General features: G+C 42.8%; 1 protein-coding gene across 1 annotated transcript in view; it reads right to left on the reverse strand.

Moving 5' to 3' along the window:
* Positions 1 to 15,008, reverse strand: part of LOC306859433 (calcium-responsive transactivator-like) — a gene marked incomplete at both ends in the record, with an annotated part of 91,139 nt that overhangs the window by 9,855 nt on the left and 66,276 nt on the right. The window contains 2 exons of the mRNA XM_079400450.1: positions 3,357 to 3,449; positions 4,167 to 4,268. Of these exons, the coding sequence (XP_079256576.1) occupies positions 3,357 to 3,449; positions 4,167 to 4,268 (195 nt within the window). The remainder of the gene's footprint in view (positions 1 to 3,356; positions 3,450 to 4,166; positions 4,269 to 15,008) is intronic.

Below are 15,008 nucleotides of genomic sequence, written 5' to 3' on the forward strand. Positions count from 1 at the left end.
AGACTCTTGATGCACTGACTCCAGCTTCAGTCCACTCCTTGTGAAGCTCTCCCAAATGTTTGAATCAGCTTTGCTCAACAGTATTCTCAAGCTTGTGGTCATCCCTGTTGCTTATGCACCTTTTCTTACCCAATTTCTTCATTCCAGTCAACATTGCATTTAATATGCTTTGATACAGCACTCTGTGAACAAGTCAAGTCACCTTTATTTATATAGCACTTTTTAACAATACAGATTGTGTCAAAGCAAACAATAGTGGGGGAAGTCGTGGCCTAATGGTTAGAGAGTCGGACTCGTAATCGAAAGGTTGCGGGTTCGAGTCCCCGGCCGGCAGGGATTGTAGGTGGGGGAAGTGAATGTCCAGCGCTCTCTCCACCCTCAATACCACGACTGAGGTGCCCTTGAGCAAGGCACCGAACCCCCAACTGCTCCCCGGGCGCCGCAGCATAAATGCTGCCCACTGCTCCGGGTGTGTGTTCACGGTGTGTGTGTGTGCATTTGTTCACTACTCACTGCTGTGTGTGTGCACTTGGATGGGTTAAACGCAGAGCACCAATTTCGAGTATGGGTCACCATACTTGACAATACGTCTTGACTTAACTTAACTTGGTGTAAAAAAAAAAATAGTGTCAATAATGTAAAATGACAAGATTATCACTCAATTTCAACAGCCACCCCTTTCAGTAATGTACGGTGACCGAGAGAGCTCAACTTCAGAACTTCAGAAAACACATGCAAATAGAAAAAGCACCAACAAATCAAGAAAACATCTTCATCAGTTTGACAGCAGGTGCAGCAAATGCTCACAACACAAACAAATAAAGAAACGCACTGCAAATGCTCACAACACAACCAAATAAAGAATTTTATTTGCAGCGTGTTTCTTTGTTTGATTGTGTTATGAGTATTTGCACTGCGTTTCTTTATTTGTTTGTGTTGTGAGCATTTGCAGTGCGTAGAAGGTGGAACTATTATTCTGGCTGTAGTATTGTTGCTGCCATCAGCGCCATGCCGTGGAGACGCTATGTTTCGTTGTGAAAGAGAAAGTACTTTGTTTGGGCTTCCAAAAGAGGACCCAACTAGTAATCAGTGGTTCAGTTGTATTTATAACACTGTTCCAGAACAGTTCAACCCAAATAATAGAGTGTGTGCAGCGCATTTTACGGAGGACTATTTTCTGAACCTGGGAGTAGCCTGCCAACAAAGGCTGTTTCTATAAAGTGGGGCAATTCCAGCTTTGCAAGGACAGTCTGGCTCTTCTGACTCACAGCATGTAAGTACGTTTTCTTATTTAAAGAATTTGCCACTGACAATTCAAACGCAAGTTTTGAGTAGTGTAGAGTAGTACTTCTTGCTTGTCGTTTCTCCGATCACAAATCCAGATATGGTGATGTCTGAAAAAAGACAGTATAAGTAATTATAATCAGTAATTATGTCCCCACTGGATGCAACTAATGCCTCGTTTATAATGGGTTTTATTGTTTTTGTGTCGTTGCGCCGGGACACGGCATCACAGTACAGGGGTGTAACATTTTCGTCACATGCTTGAGGTATTCGGTCAAGCACAACGCACTGGATGGCTGAACCCTTTAATTTGCAGGTGTTTTTTTGTATTTGCAGTGCATTTCTTTATTTAGTTGTGTTGTGAACCTGATAACCTTTACCAGAGCGATGGCGCACTGAACGCTCTTTGTTTGCATGTGTCATTGTTTTCTAATAGAATAAATGAAACGGGACAAAGTTAATCTTTTATCTTTTTGAGCATTATCAACTCTGGATGATGGATAGTAAAGCCTAGAGTGTCTTCTTTCCAAAGATACCTAATTTGTTTGTGTAGCACACTTTGTCAGGAACTGTTACCATTTCAATTTAGGTAGGTTATTTTCACCTGTGAGGCCCCAAATGGAAGGGGGGGGGGGGGCAAGGTTAACAGGTTAAATATTTTTCCTTTTTAAAACTTGACTCTGTTGTAGTTACATTGTGTACTAAGACTGACGGAAAATGAAAAGTTGCGATTTTCTAGCTTATATGGCTAGGAACTATACTCTCATTTTGGCGCAATAATCAAAGAACGTTGCTGCCGTACCATGAGTCCAGCAGGCGCAATGATATTGATAGCACATGAAAGTAGTCCCCAGCTAGGTAACTAGTTATGATATAGCTGGTGACTATTTTGATTGCAACTTTTCATTTTCTGTCAGTCTTAGTACACGATGTAACTACAGAAGAGTCAAGTTTTAAATAGGAAACAAATATTGAAACTCTTTTGTCATTTTTGAGCGAGATGCTAACGGTCTAATCAGATTCAATGATCTATGCTAAGCTGCGCTAAAAGAGCTACCGCCAGACCCGGAGATCGGCTGAATGGATTCAAAAACGGTAAAACTCAACTATTTAACTCTTGGGGAGTTGTAAAATAAGCCTATTTTCAAAAATACTGGAGTGTTCCTTTAAATCTAATGGTTTCAGATGCAGCTAAAGGATGCCACTTGTTTTTGGGTTTTTTTTGGAAATGTGGAAAAACTTTACAGACTCTTCTCAGGGTCTCCTCAAAGATGGATCATCTTGCAGAAGAATGTGGATGTCACACTCAAGTCCTGGAGTGGAACGCGATGGGAGAGTTAACAATATTGAACCTTTACGCTACCAAGCAGGCAAGGTGAGAGAAGCTTTGTTGGAAGTCAGGGAACAGACTAAAGACTCCACAGTGAAAATTGAGGCCCACTCTCTTGCTGAAGAAACTGGATCATTTACATTTCAAATTTGCTGTGTCATCTGGTTTGACATTCTCTGCAGAATTAACACCACAAGCAAGCACCTTCAGTCAACCAATACCTCAAAAAGGCATCCTATATGATAAAATAATCTGCTAGAAAAACACAAGTTTACTGGTGTTCGTTTGCTCTTCAGCTTCACCTGGCTCAAACATTATTGACTATGAATTATTTGAAAATCATATTCCTTTCTTGATGATAAATTATTAAACATCTAGCAGTTTTTTTTTCCTCGTAATATTTTCTTTAACCTTATGTTTTAATCAAGCATAATTGTTTAATTGTTATCATGATTATTGCATAACTCCTCCTTCAAGTACTCCTTTATTTGAACACAGGAAAACACTTCCGGTGTCCTTGTAAACCAGATGGCTTAAAACCTAGGTTTGGTGTAGGGTTAGGGTAAGGGGATAGAAAATACAGTTTGCACAGTATAAAAACCATTACGCCTGTGGGGAGTCCCCATAAACCACATATACAAACGTGTTTGTGTGTGTGTGTGTGTGTGTTTGAGTAACCCTATATTATAATAACATTTGATTTTATTAAGCTTGGTTCTGAACATACTCCGTTGGAACTCACCGCCTTCATAATAGTGTTGTGACGACTCGTCAAAGGATCTCTCATAACTCTGCTCCCCATAGGAAGACTGCTGATAGGAATACTCTCCATGTCCTGTTGAAAAAAAGACATAATAGTACACACCTACAGGGAAAAAACAAAAGCGGAACAAAGGGCCCTCGCTGCTCGCAGACATTCAAATTCAGCTGAAATGCAAAAAGACCAGCATACTGTTATTTTTCATGTAATTTAAACATTATGTAAATTAAACGTGTGATTGTTCATTGTGTTGATATAAAAGTTGTTGATATTTGCTGTGTTTTTGCCTGATGAAGACCGCTTGTGCTTCATGAAAGTACATTAATGTTTTTTGGAAGCAAATAAATAAATAAATAAATAAAAATAAAATAGTGTGCCGGGCTTTTTGCATTTCAACTAAGCTTTCTCTTGATCGAGCACCTGTTTAACAGATTTTTGGATGTGTGCATCCTACTTTGAATTGATATACAAACTCACACAAAAGAAAACAGAAGCCTCAAACGACCAATCATTTAGCCCAGCAACAACAACGCGAGGAAGGAAAGCCAAATCTGAAATTTCAGCACACCAAAAAAAAAAAAAAAGATTTGCAGGCAATGGAGACACGCTTATAGACCTTAAGCTTGTTCTCAAGTCTGTTTTAGTTATATTTTTATGGGGGGAAAAAAAGATATTACAGACATAAAGACATGACTGGAAGATTCAGAGATAAACATAAGTAGAAACAGGGTTGTGATGTGATATGAAATGAATGAATGAATGAAGAAAATTTCTGGATGAGAGCTTGGTTACCATCTGAGTAATACTGTTGGCTAACATGCTCGCTGGAGCTCTGAGTGTGTCCATACTGCTCTCCGTAGAACTCCTCCTGGCCAATGTACTGCGGGGCTGATCCTGTAAGACAGGCGACACCAGGGTTGGTTAAGCAGCCGATCTGACAGCAGCTTCAGAAGAATGGACTGGGGAGGTTTTGGGCTTTTCTGAAGGGAGAGAAAGTGCTCTAGCTGTCTGTGTCTGTTGTGAGCTAAATATATATTGCAGCCAACGCAGCAGGCAAAAGATATTTTGGGATCTTCCTAAATTCAAGATGAGTGTGTTGTCAGTGTTCTTGAAACGAATAAATCTGGAAGCAAGTACTTAAGACCTATGTGTAAGCAAGAAAACTTAATTTAGATCAATATAAAAATTATGCCAAAGTCATGGTAACCCCATCACTCCAATCAAAGAGAAAAAACAACAACAAAAAAACAAGGGGGAATGATATGAAATGCAGATTCATGATCTGTGCTTTGTATGTCACAATAAATCAATTCATTTTTTTTAAGCAACATTATTATTATTATTACTATTATGTCTTTAATAAATAAATTATTACATGTATGGATCTATGGAGTACTAGTGGTAGTGTGCAGAAACTCCAGATATCACTACATCCATTTCAAACATCCAAATCATACATAACACATAACAGTAATATGCAAATGACACTAAAGCCCAGTGTCACGAATTCAGCCTCTGTGGTTCCTCTCGATCGGCACGAGAGGGCACCCTCGCCGGAGTTCTAATTTCTGCACGGACTTCATTTACCATGACCCCGTACCTGGCGCTGATTACAGTGTACCTGTTTCTCATTCCTCTGGGACTACTGAAGCGCCACACACACATACACAAAACTCATTATTTTTTGTTGTAGATCATTAAACCATTAAGCTGCCTCAGAAGCCTGTCCATAATCAGTTTCATGGGGTGCCTTCGTACAATATTGCTGCCTGCAAAGTCATTACCTGATAAGGCAGCAAGTCAGCTGCCTAAAGGCCTTTTCACACTGAATGCGAAAATTTTTGAAGCGAAACAATAGATCCTATGGGCTATTCACACCAGGCGTGAACATTCATGGTGCGAATAAAGCTAGGATTTTTTTTCCCGCCCTGTGTGTCAATTTTTTCCACGTCTCTCAGCGAAGAAACGGGCTGTCCAATCATATTTGAGATTAGATCACGTGCCCAGAGCAGCTGCTGTTGCACAAAAGAGTGAGAGTGTTTCCAAAATCAGTCGAAACAAACACCGAAAAAAAGTGTAAGTATTAAGTAAATTTTATTTATAGAGTACATTTAAATTCAGCTTACACTGACCAAAGTGCTGTACAAAACAATTATAAAATACAATAAAGTATCAAATAAAATGCAAATTAAAATCCAAGATAACAATACTAATCCATAAATTAAAATTCAGGAAAGGCCATAGGATAAAGATGTGTTTTAAGTCTCGACTTAAAAACCGAAATAGACAGAGCACTCTTAATGTTAGGTGGCAACTGATTCCATAGCCGTGGCGCAGCTACTGCAAAGGCTCTGTCACCTTTAAACTTAAGTCGTGACCGTGGGACATATAAAAGAGCTTTATTAGCAGATCCGAGGGATTTAGGAGCAGAATTAAACGAGATAAGATCAGAAATGTATGATGCGGCTTGTCCATTAAGTGCCTTAAAAACAATCAACAAAATTTTTAATTGAATTCTAAAAGAGACATGAAGCCAGTGGAGCGATGCTAAAATTGGAGTGATGTGATCACGTTTTTTTGCACCAGTTAACAATCTATCCACTGCATTCTGGACCATCTGCAAACGAGCCAGTGAAGATTGGGGAAGACCTAGGTATAAGGAATTACAGTAGTCTAATCGTGATGTGATAAATGCATGAATAACTTTTAAAGTCTTGAAAGGAAAGTGTCGATTTTAGTCTAGAAATAATTCTCAATTGATAATAGCTTTTTTTAACAACTGAGCTAATTTGCTTTTCAAGGCAAAGCTCAGTCAAAAATAAGACCTACATTTTTTGGATATGACGTAACATATGGAGTGAGACTGTCTAAGTTACTAACTATAGAGTTTCTGGTTTTAGAGGGACCAAAAATAATCACCTCAGTTTTTTCATTATTTAGCTGGAGGAAATTATTCGCCATCCAGATTTTAATGTCTTTCAGACAGTCCATAAGAGGCTGCAGAAAATGTCTAGATTTGAATGGAACGTATAACTGAGAATCATAAGCATAGAAATGAAAACGGATTTTATATTTCCTAATAATATTACCAAGTGGAAGCATGTACAGATTAAAAAGGGCCCCAGAATGGACCCTTGAGGAACCCCACAAGGGAGAGAAACTGATGAGGAGGAAAACTGGCCGATAGCCACTGAAAGTGTCCTGGATTTAAGATATGACTTAATACACGATAATGCTGTATCCTTAATACCTACCAAATGTTCAAGGCATGACAAAAGGATGTTGTGATCAAATGTGTCAAAAGCAGCACTTAAATCCAATAAAATCAAAACTGCATTTTCACCAGAGTCAACCGCAAGTAGTAAATCATTCATCACTTTTAGCAAAGCCGTTTCAGTGCTTGTCACGGTTTATGAATCCATTGTGTTCTTCATGTCACGTGTACTTGTGTAGGTCTGTGTGTACATGTCTCCTTGTGTTTCTGGTATTTGTCATTGTTCTGATTTGGTTTCTTCCATTGTCTCCCCCCATCGATCTGTCTGATTTGGTTTAGCCCTCATTATTTTGTATCCCCGTCACCTGTTCTCATTACCCTCTCCAGCTGCTGCTCATCTTCTCTTGGCTACTTAAACTCACTGCAATCTCTCCTGTTTGTCAGATCGTTGTTTGATGTCAGTGGATTGTTTCATCGTGTGTTCGTCCTTGGAAACTCTGGTTTGTCTTGTCTTGGTTATCGTGTCTTTGGATGTTCTACGTTGGCTCACTCTTCACCATTCATCACCACGCTGACCATCAAAGTCCCTGCACCACCTACCCATCTGAGAGACTTCATTCATCCTTTCTGTTCATTTCTGCCATTTCACCGTCTGTCAATAAACTGGTTACTTGCATCTTTGTTTCCATCATTCTTGTGTTCCCTTTCGAAAGGTACAATCGATGCTGCGCTGCTCAGCGCATTGGGAACGTCTTTAGTCGTGACCAGCTGTGAATATTGTGTGTAACACGTCGATAGAATTGACCGGGGGTAATATAGCTATAAAAAGATGAGCCACAGGTGCATCGTCAGGTCTTTTGTCTTCAGATCATTCTGTGCATGTGTGCGTCGAAGAAACATTCTGAGCAGGTTTGCAAATCTTTTTTCTCTCACGTTAACAACAAAGGGAAATGAGCCAACAAATCAGTAAGCGTTGTGTTCCTCCATGCTCCCATCCCATGTCTGAGCTGGATACACACGATTATTGTTTTGTTTGTTTGGGGGAAGAGCACGCGGTTCTGGCTATAGAGAAAGGCGGGTGCGAGCATTGTGACCAGCTCACAGTTAAGATGCTTCGCTCCCATCTGAACTATTTCCAGTCCGCACCCGCATTACCATCGGGGGGGCTCTCGTATGGATCTGCATGACGAGCAAGAGACGGGTCCGTCCCTTTCGCTTGCTGCGTCACCAGATCCTAACATCCCTTCTCGTGATCTCGAAGTGCGCTTCGGTGCTTATTCGGTTCAGGAGGGGGATGATATATCTCTTGGTTCTTTAGAGGTGGCCAGGTTACAGATAAAAAGTGACTGGCCACGTGAACAAGAGACCCCCAAACGCAGTAAGCTGTCTAAGTCATGGAGTAAACCATATACTTCTCGCGTCTTTGTGCCTTCGACTATCGTGGGTGCGAAGTCGCGGGGGTATACGGAGATGCCTCGGGTTGAAGAGACGCTCGCAAGCTATCTCTCGCCCGAAGCCGCATCTTCGATAAAGAAACCTACCCTCCCCACTAAACCTTGTCGTATAACATCATCACGAGTGGGTAAAGCTTTCCAAGCTGCAGGTCAGGCTGGTGCTGCGCTGCACACTATGGCACTGTTACAGGCATACCAGGCTGACCTGTTGAAGGATTTGAGTACATTTACATTTACATTTATTCATTTAGCTGACGCTTTTATCCAAAGCGACTTACAATTGCTATATGTGTCAGAGGTCGCACGCCTCTGGAGCAACTAGGGGTTAAGTGTCTTGCTCAGGGACACATTGGTGTCTCACAGTGGATTCGAACCCGGGTCTCTCACACCAAAGGCATGTGTCTTATCCACTGCGCCATCACCACCCCTATGGCAGTATGGGCAGTACCATCGACGAGGAGGCGTTCTCTGAGCTTTGTCGAACCACAGATCTGTCTCTCCGACAGTGAGTGCAATGAGTTCAATGAGTGCTTTAGTCAGCACGGAGAGGCACCTGTGGCTGAATCTGACAGGTATTTAAGAGAAAGATCGTGTGTTCTGTTAGACTCCCCTGTTTCTCCCTCTGGTTTGTTTGGCGACTCCGTGAAACCGTAGTGGCCGGATTTAAAGAGGTGAAGAAACACGAAGAAGCATTCGTTCAGTTCCTTCCTCGCCGCACTCAAGGGAGGGCCCGTCTGCCACCATAGATGGCCGCCCAGCCCGCGCCGGTCCTTCAAAAGCTAGGGAGGTTAAAAAGCAGAGCGTGGCGGAGAGTGCTCCCCCTCGTAGAGACTGGGGACAGGCTCGCCGCGCTCAGCAACCTCCCAAGCCAGACCTCAGGACTATTATTAACAGGAAGCGGAAGTCCTGATGGTCTGGCGCCCAATCTGGTGGGGGTAGTTCCCCACGGGATGGGGCGCGTTCAAGATCTCTCGCCCCTTCCCGCTACCCTCACAAAACCACTCCATCCCCGCCACTTCTCGTGCTTCGGGGGGCAGCGGTTTCCAGCGAAATGTTAGATGTTCCGTTGTTTCCGGCTGTCATTCCGGACTCGGAACATCTAACATCCCCTCAAAAGGAAGTATTAAAATTAATACCACTCTCAGAGAGTCTGGCAGCAAAACTTCTGCCAGACATTTCTGCGTGGGTATTAAGCAAGATAGGATACAGAATCCAATTTATTCGTCGTCCTCCGCGTTTCAACGGCATGGTTTTCACTTCCGTGAAACCGGAGCTGATGCACGTACTGTCTGAGAGCTGCAGACTAGAGCTGCAAACTCTTCTGAGCAAAGAGGCCATAGAACATGTTCCTCTTCCAGAGAGAGAGTCGGGCAGACACTTCCTGGTTCCCAAAAAGGATGGGGGGGTGCGTGCAATCTTGGATCTTCGAGACTTAAACCGTGCAGTCAAAGCGCTCGAGTTCAAGATGTTAACCGTCAAGATGGTCGTGACGCAAATTCAACATCACGATTGGTTCGTCACGATCGATCTGAAGGGTGCATATTTTCACATAGAAATATTGCCACAACACAGGAAATTCTTGAGGTTCGCTTTCGGGGGCGAAGCGTACCAATTTCGGGTTCTTCCATTCGGCCTAGCCTTGTCACCCCACACTTACACAAAATGCATGGATGCAGCACGGGCTCCATTAAGACTCCAGGGCATTCGCATTTTGAATTACATTGATGATTGGTTAATATTAGCACAATCGCGAGAGATGGCGCTCCAACACAGAGACATCGTGTTAGCTCATCTAGTTTCTCTAGGGTTGAGACTCAACACCAAGAAAAGTGTTCTTTCTCCTGCCCAGAGAACGACTTATCTCGGGATCGTTTGGGATTCGATCACGATGCGGGCACAACTATCTCCCGCTCGTATCGAGACCATTCGGCAGACCATGAGCAAAGTCAGGCTAGGCCAAGATCGCACTGTTCGTCAGTACCAAAAGATGTTAGGTTACATGGCTTCAGCATCCACGGTGATTCCTCTGGGGCTGTTGCACATGAGACCGTTTCAGTTGTGGCTGAAAGCCAGAGGATTTCATCCAAGAGCCAATCCTCAAAGGCAAATAAAAGTGACGCGCCGTGGGCTTCGTACACTACCTCTGTGGCTCAGACCCCGGTTCCTCGCCTTGGGTCCCACTCTAGGGGCGCCGTGTCGTTGCAGACTGCTAACGGCGGACGCCTCCCTGATGGGCTGGGGAGCGGTCTTAGATGGCCGTCCAGCTCAAGGGGAATGGGAGGGCCATCAGCTCGATTGGCTCATCAATTGCCTCGAGCTGATGGCCGTATTTCTGGCTCTGAAATATTTTCTCCATCAATTGAGGGGCTGTCATGTCCTAGTGCGGGTGGACAACACAGCAGCAGTCTCTTATATAAGTCACCAGGGAGGTCTGCGCTCACGCAATCTGAACAGAATAGCGAGGCAGATTTTCTCTGGGCCCAGGACAAGTTCCTGTCACTCAGGGCAGTATACATTCCAGGGCATTTGAATGTGGGAGCAGATTTACTGTCCAAGCAGACACTACTGACGGGGGAATGGAACTCCACCCGGAAGTAGTTAAACAGATTTGGTCCAAATTTTTACAAAGCGGAGGTGGACCTCTTCGCCTCACTACAGACAGCGCAATGTCCCCTCTACTTCTTTCTGAGTCACCCAGCTCCATTGGGTCTGGATGCGATGGCGCACACATGGCCCAAGATGCGCCTGTATGTGTTTCCTCCAGTTTCTCTGCTCCCGGGAGTTCTAGCCAGAGTTCGCCAACAAGGGTCTTGCCTCTTGCTGGTAGTGCCACGTTGGCCGAACAGAGTGTGGTTCTCGGAGATAATATCTCTCCTCGACGGCTCGCCGTGGGCGATTCCGGAGAGGAGGGACCCTCTGTCTCAGGCGGAGGGCACGATATTCCATCCCAGGCCCGACCTGTGGAATCTTCACGTTTGGCCCCTGATGGGAACCAACTGAGGTACACTGGGCTTTCGCCTGCCGTTATTAAGACCATTCTGAGTGTTAGAGCTTCCTCCACTAGAGAAATTATCAACAGGCACATGCCCTGCTACTCTTAAGGTTTATGTGGCCGCTCTTGCGGCTTGCCAGGCCTTGGTAGACGGGGCGCCACTCGGGAGACATCCTCTGCTCTCTCGCTTCCTTCGGGGGGCCAGGCGACTGAGGCCTCCAGTAAAAACCAAGATCCCTTCATGGGACTTAGCTACGGTTCTCGAAAGTCTGGTTGAAACCCCCTTTGAACCTATAGAATCAGCGTCTAAAAAACGTCTGACTCTAAAAATGGTTTTTCTCATGGCAATAACTTCCTTGAAGAGAATTGGGGATATGCAGGCTCTGTCTATCTCTCCATCCTGCTTAGACTTTGCCCCAGGAATGGTGAAAGTGATTTTGCATCCACATCCTGATTACCTGCCTAAGGTTCCATTTTCGGCTGTACATCCGGTCATTCTAGAGGCCTTCTGCCCTCCACCGTTCACAACGCCGGAGCAGGAGAAATCTCATAGACTGTGTCCAGTCCGTGCTCTTCAGGCTTACATCCACCGCACTAGCCAGTGGCGTAAGTCAGAGCAACTGTTCGTCTGTTATGGTGGTAGTAACAGAGGAGCAGCTGCCACCAAGCAGACCATGTCTCATTGGGTCAGGGATGCTATTGCTCTTGCTTATGAGGTGCGCGGTCAAGCTTCGCCTATAGGTCTTAGGGCTCACTCCACCAGGGGGGGTCGCCTCCTCTAGTGCTTTGGCAAGGGGTGCCCCCCTTACAACAGGTTTGTGATGCGGCAGGTTGGTCCTCTCCGCACACATTCATAAGATTTTATAGTTTGGATGTTCATGCCACTCCGGGCTCTCATGTCCTTGAGTCAACGTCACAAACTAATGTCTGAGGCCTTATTGCGTTCTTGTGGGCACACCTGCACAACCGTGGGGTCCAGACATTTCCAAGCACGGCGGCGTGGGTATTCTCGTTCCCAATGCGCTGAGCAGCGCAGCATCGATTGTAGCTTTCGAAAGGGAACGTCTCCGGTTACTTAACTGTAACCTTGTTCCCTGAGAAAGCGGAACGAGATGCTGCGCTGCTTTGCCGTGCTGAAGATGTCCCAGGACTGCTCTTCAGACAAAATATCCTGACGATGCACCTGTGGCTCATCTTTTTATATATTACCTCCGGGTCAATTCTATCGACGTGTTACACACAATATTCACAGCTGGTCACGACTAAAGACGTTCCCAATGCGCTGAGCAGCGTAGCATCTCGTTCCGCTTTCTCAGGGAACAAGGTTACAGTTAAGTAACCGGAGACGTTTCATAACAGTGCTATGATAGGTTGCAAAACCTGATTGAAATGGTTCAAATACCAGAGTCGAATTTAAAAAAGGAAGTAACTGTGATTGGACAACTTTTTTCATAACTTTTGAAAGAAAAGACAATTTTGAGATAGGACGATAATTATTCAAACATTTTATATCAGCATTGGGCTTTTTAAGCAGTGGGTGGACAACTGCATGCTTTAAAAATGCAGGAACAGTGCCAGAGACTAAGCAGGAATTGATAATTGTTTGGATGCTAGAACCAATTATATCAAAAGAAACTTTAATGATATCAGAAAGAACAACATCCTGCGGCGAGGTTGTGGATTTCACCTGCATCACTAAGTTCCTCAGATCAAACAAAGACACTGGCTGAAAGCTATTAAATTTGGCTGTATTAAATGGACATTCAAGCAGAGTGTTAGAGTAAGAAGGAATAAGGGAGGATCGAATGCCATCAATCTTTTCAATGAAAAACCTCAAAAATCTCTCACATATGTCAGCAGAATGTTCTGCTTCATTGGAAGTACAGGGATTAATTATTGAATTTATAGTACTGAACAGGATTTTAGGGGTATGTGAGTATTTACTGATAATGTCAGAAAAGAATTTAGCTCTTGCCTTTCTAGATGCTTTCTGAAAGTTCACCAGGGAGTTCCTAAAGATTTCGAAAGAGACAGTAAGATGATCTATTTTCCATCTCCTCTTTGCTTTCCGTCAGATCTGTCTAAGTGAACGGGTGGTATCATCTAACCATGGTTGTGATTTAAATTTTGGGGATTTATATTTAAGAGGGGCTATAGAGTCCAAAATAGCTGAACTAGAAGAGTTAAAGAGTATCAGAGTAATTAAGAGTATTAAGTCAAGAGTATGCCCAAGTACATGTGTAGCCTTATCAACATGCTGAATAAAACCAAAAGAATCCAAAACATGAGTAAACTCTGTGACCATAGGCTTTCCAGGACAGCAGACGTGAATATTAAAAATCACTCAAAATTAACAGATGATCATATAATGTAATGATATGAAATATGAAATCAGAAAACTCCTTTATAAAATCTTTATCTGGCTTTGGAGGTCTGTAAACCAAGACACACAGCAACGGATTGGTGGGAGATTCTATCAGTACACATTGTGATTCGAATGTAGAAAAGTTCTCAGCAAAGATTGTCTGTAGTTTGTACTGGTTCCTAAAAACCATAGCCACCCCACCTCCTCTTCGAACACATCTTAGAGTGCTAATAAAGCTACAATTTAATGGACATAGGTCACCAAATTTAGATGACTCATCAGCTCCAGTCCATGTCTCAGTTAAAATTAAAAAGTCTAAGCCACGACACATAAAAAAGTCATTCAAAATAAAAGTCTTATTAGACACAGACCTGGCATTAACCAGGGTCATTTTTACATGAGAATGAACAGTTTGTATCTATGATTGTCGGACATACTTAAGTGGATGCTGAGTTCTTGTTATCTTTGGTATCTGAGAACAGATTTATTCTCACATGTTCTGTATACAGAATATAAATCCTATTAATTCTCCACTGAATGTGATCTGAGCACTGTCCATTTTCTTCCATGTGCACGAGTGTGTTCACTCAAGATCCGTCAATCATGGGATCATGTCTCCTGCCTTTACGTATGAAAAAATGAGGAACATTTTTCTTCACATGAAAGCAGATAGACATATGATTATGACGATATATTTTCTGCATGTTTTTTGCAGCTCATGATATTTTTATAACAATAAAGGATGTTTATGACAAATGGGAAAGAGGTGTCGTGCTCAATCCATTATAAAACATACAAAGAGTGCATGTCTGCCTATTATAGAATAAAAATCCACTATAGATCTCAATCGGAAGTTATTACAAGCACTCGATGATGGTTTAAAGTGGGTTTTAATCAAAAAATAAAAAGTAAATAAATCACATTTTCAAATTTAGGTTGATGCTAATTGTACCTCTATTTATATTTTAAGATGTATTCTTGTAAACATTATAGATGGTTTGTGTTTCTGGTGTAGAACCAAACTTTATTTATCTTAATTTAATGCTGTGTATTGAGCAGGGGACAGTGCGCTCCGTGTGAAACGGCCTTAAGTTTTTGGATGCAGCCCTTATTTCCATTACTACCTTTCACTTGCGTCTTAGCTCCACCCCCTTAAGCCCAAAACACACTGCACAATTTTAACAATCCTATAAGATCATTGCATGTCACACTGTGCGACATGGATCTAATATACTTGGCTACGACGCGTGTAGACTGTACAATGATGACACCTATTTACTCATTCGCTATGATGCACATTAATATAGAATAACTAGATAAAAAAGTTTGTTGAGACAAACTTTAAGTTGGCTTGAGAAAGCCGGACCAGAAAGTTTGAAAAAGTTTGAAAAGTTTAAAAAAGCTTTAAGTTTGATGGTTTTCAGTATGAAATAGTTTTGAAGTTTAAAGTAGTTTTACAAACTTAAGGCAATACAGTCTGTCAGAGATAGATAGATAGATAGATAGATAGATGCTAAGGACCTCAGAGTGGTAGGGTATTCTAGGTGGTTGCTAGGGGGTTGCTATGTGGTTGCTAGGGTACCTGGGGTGGTTGCTAAGGTGTTGCTAT

Source organism: Barbus barbus (genome assembly GCF_936440315.1).
Source record: "Barbus barbus genome assembly, chromosome: 40".
NCBI classification, from domain to species: domain Eukaryota; kingdom Metazoa; phylum Chordata; class Actinopteri; order Cypriniformes; family Cyprinidae; genus Barbus; species Barbus barbus.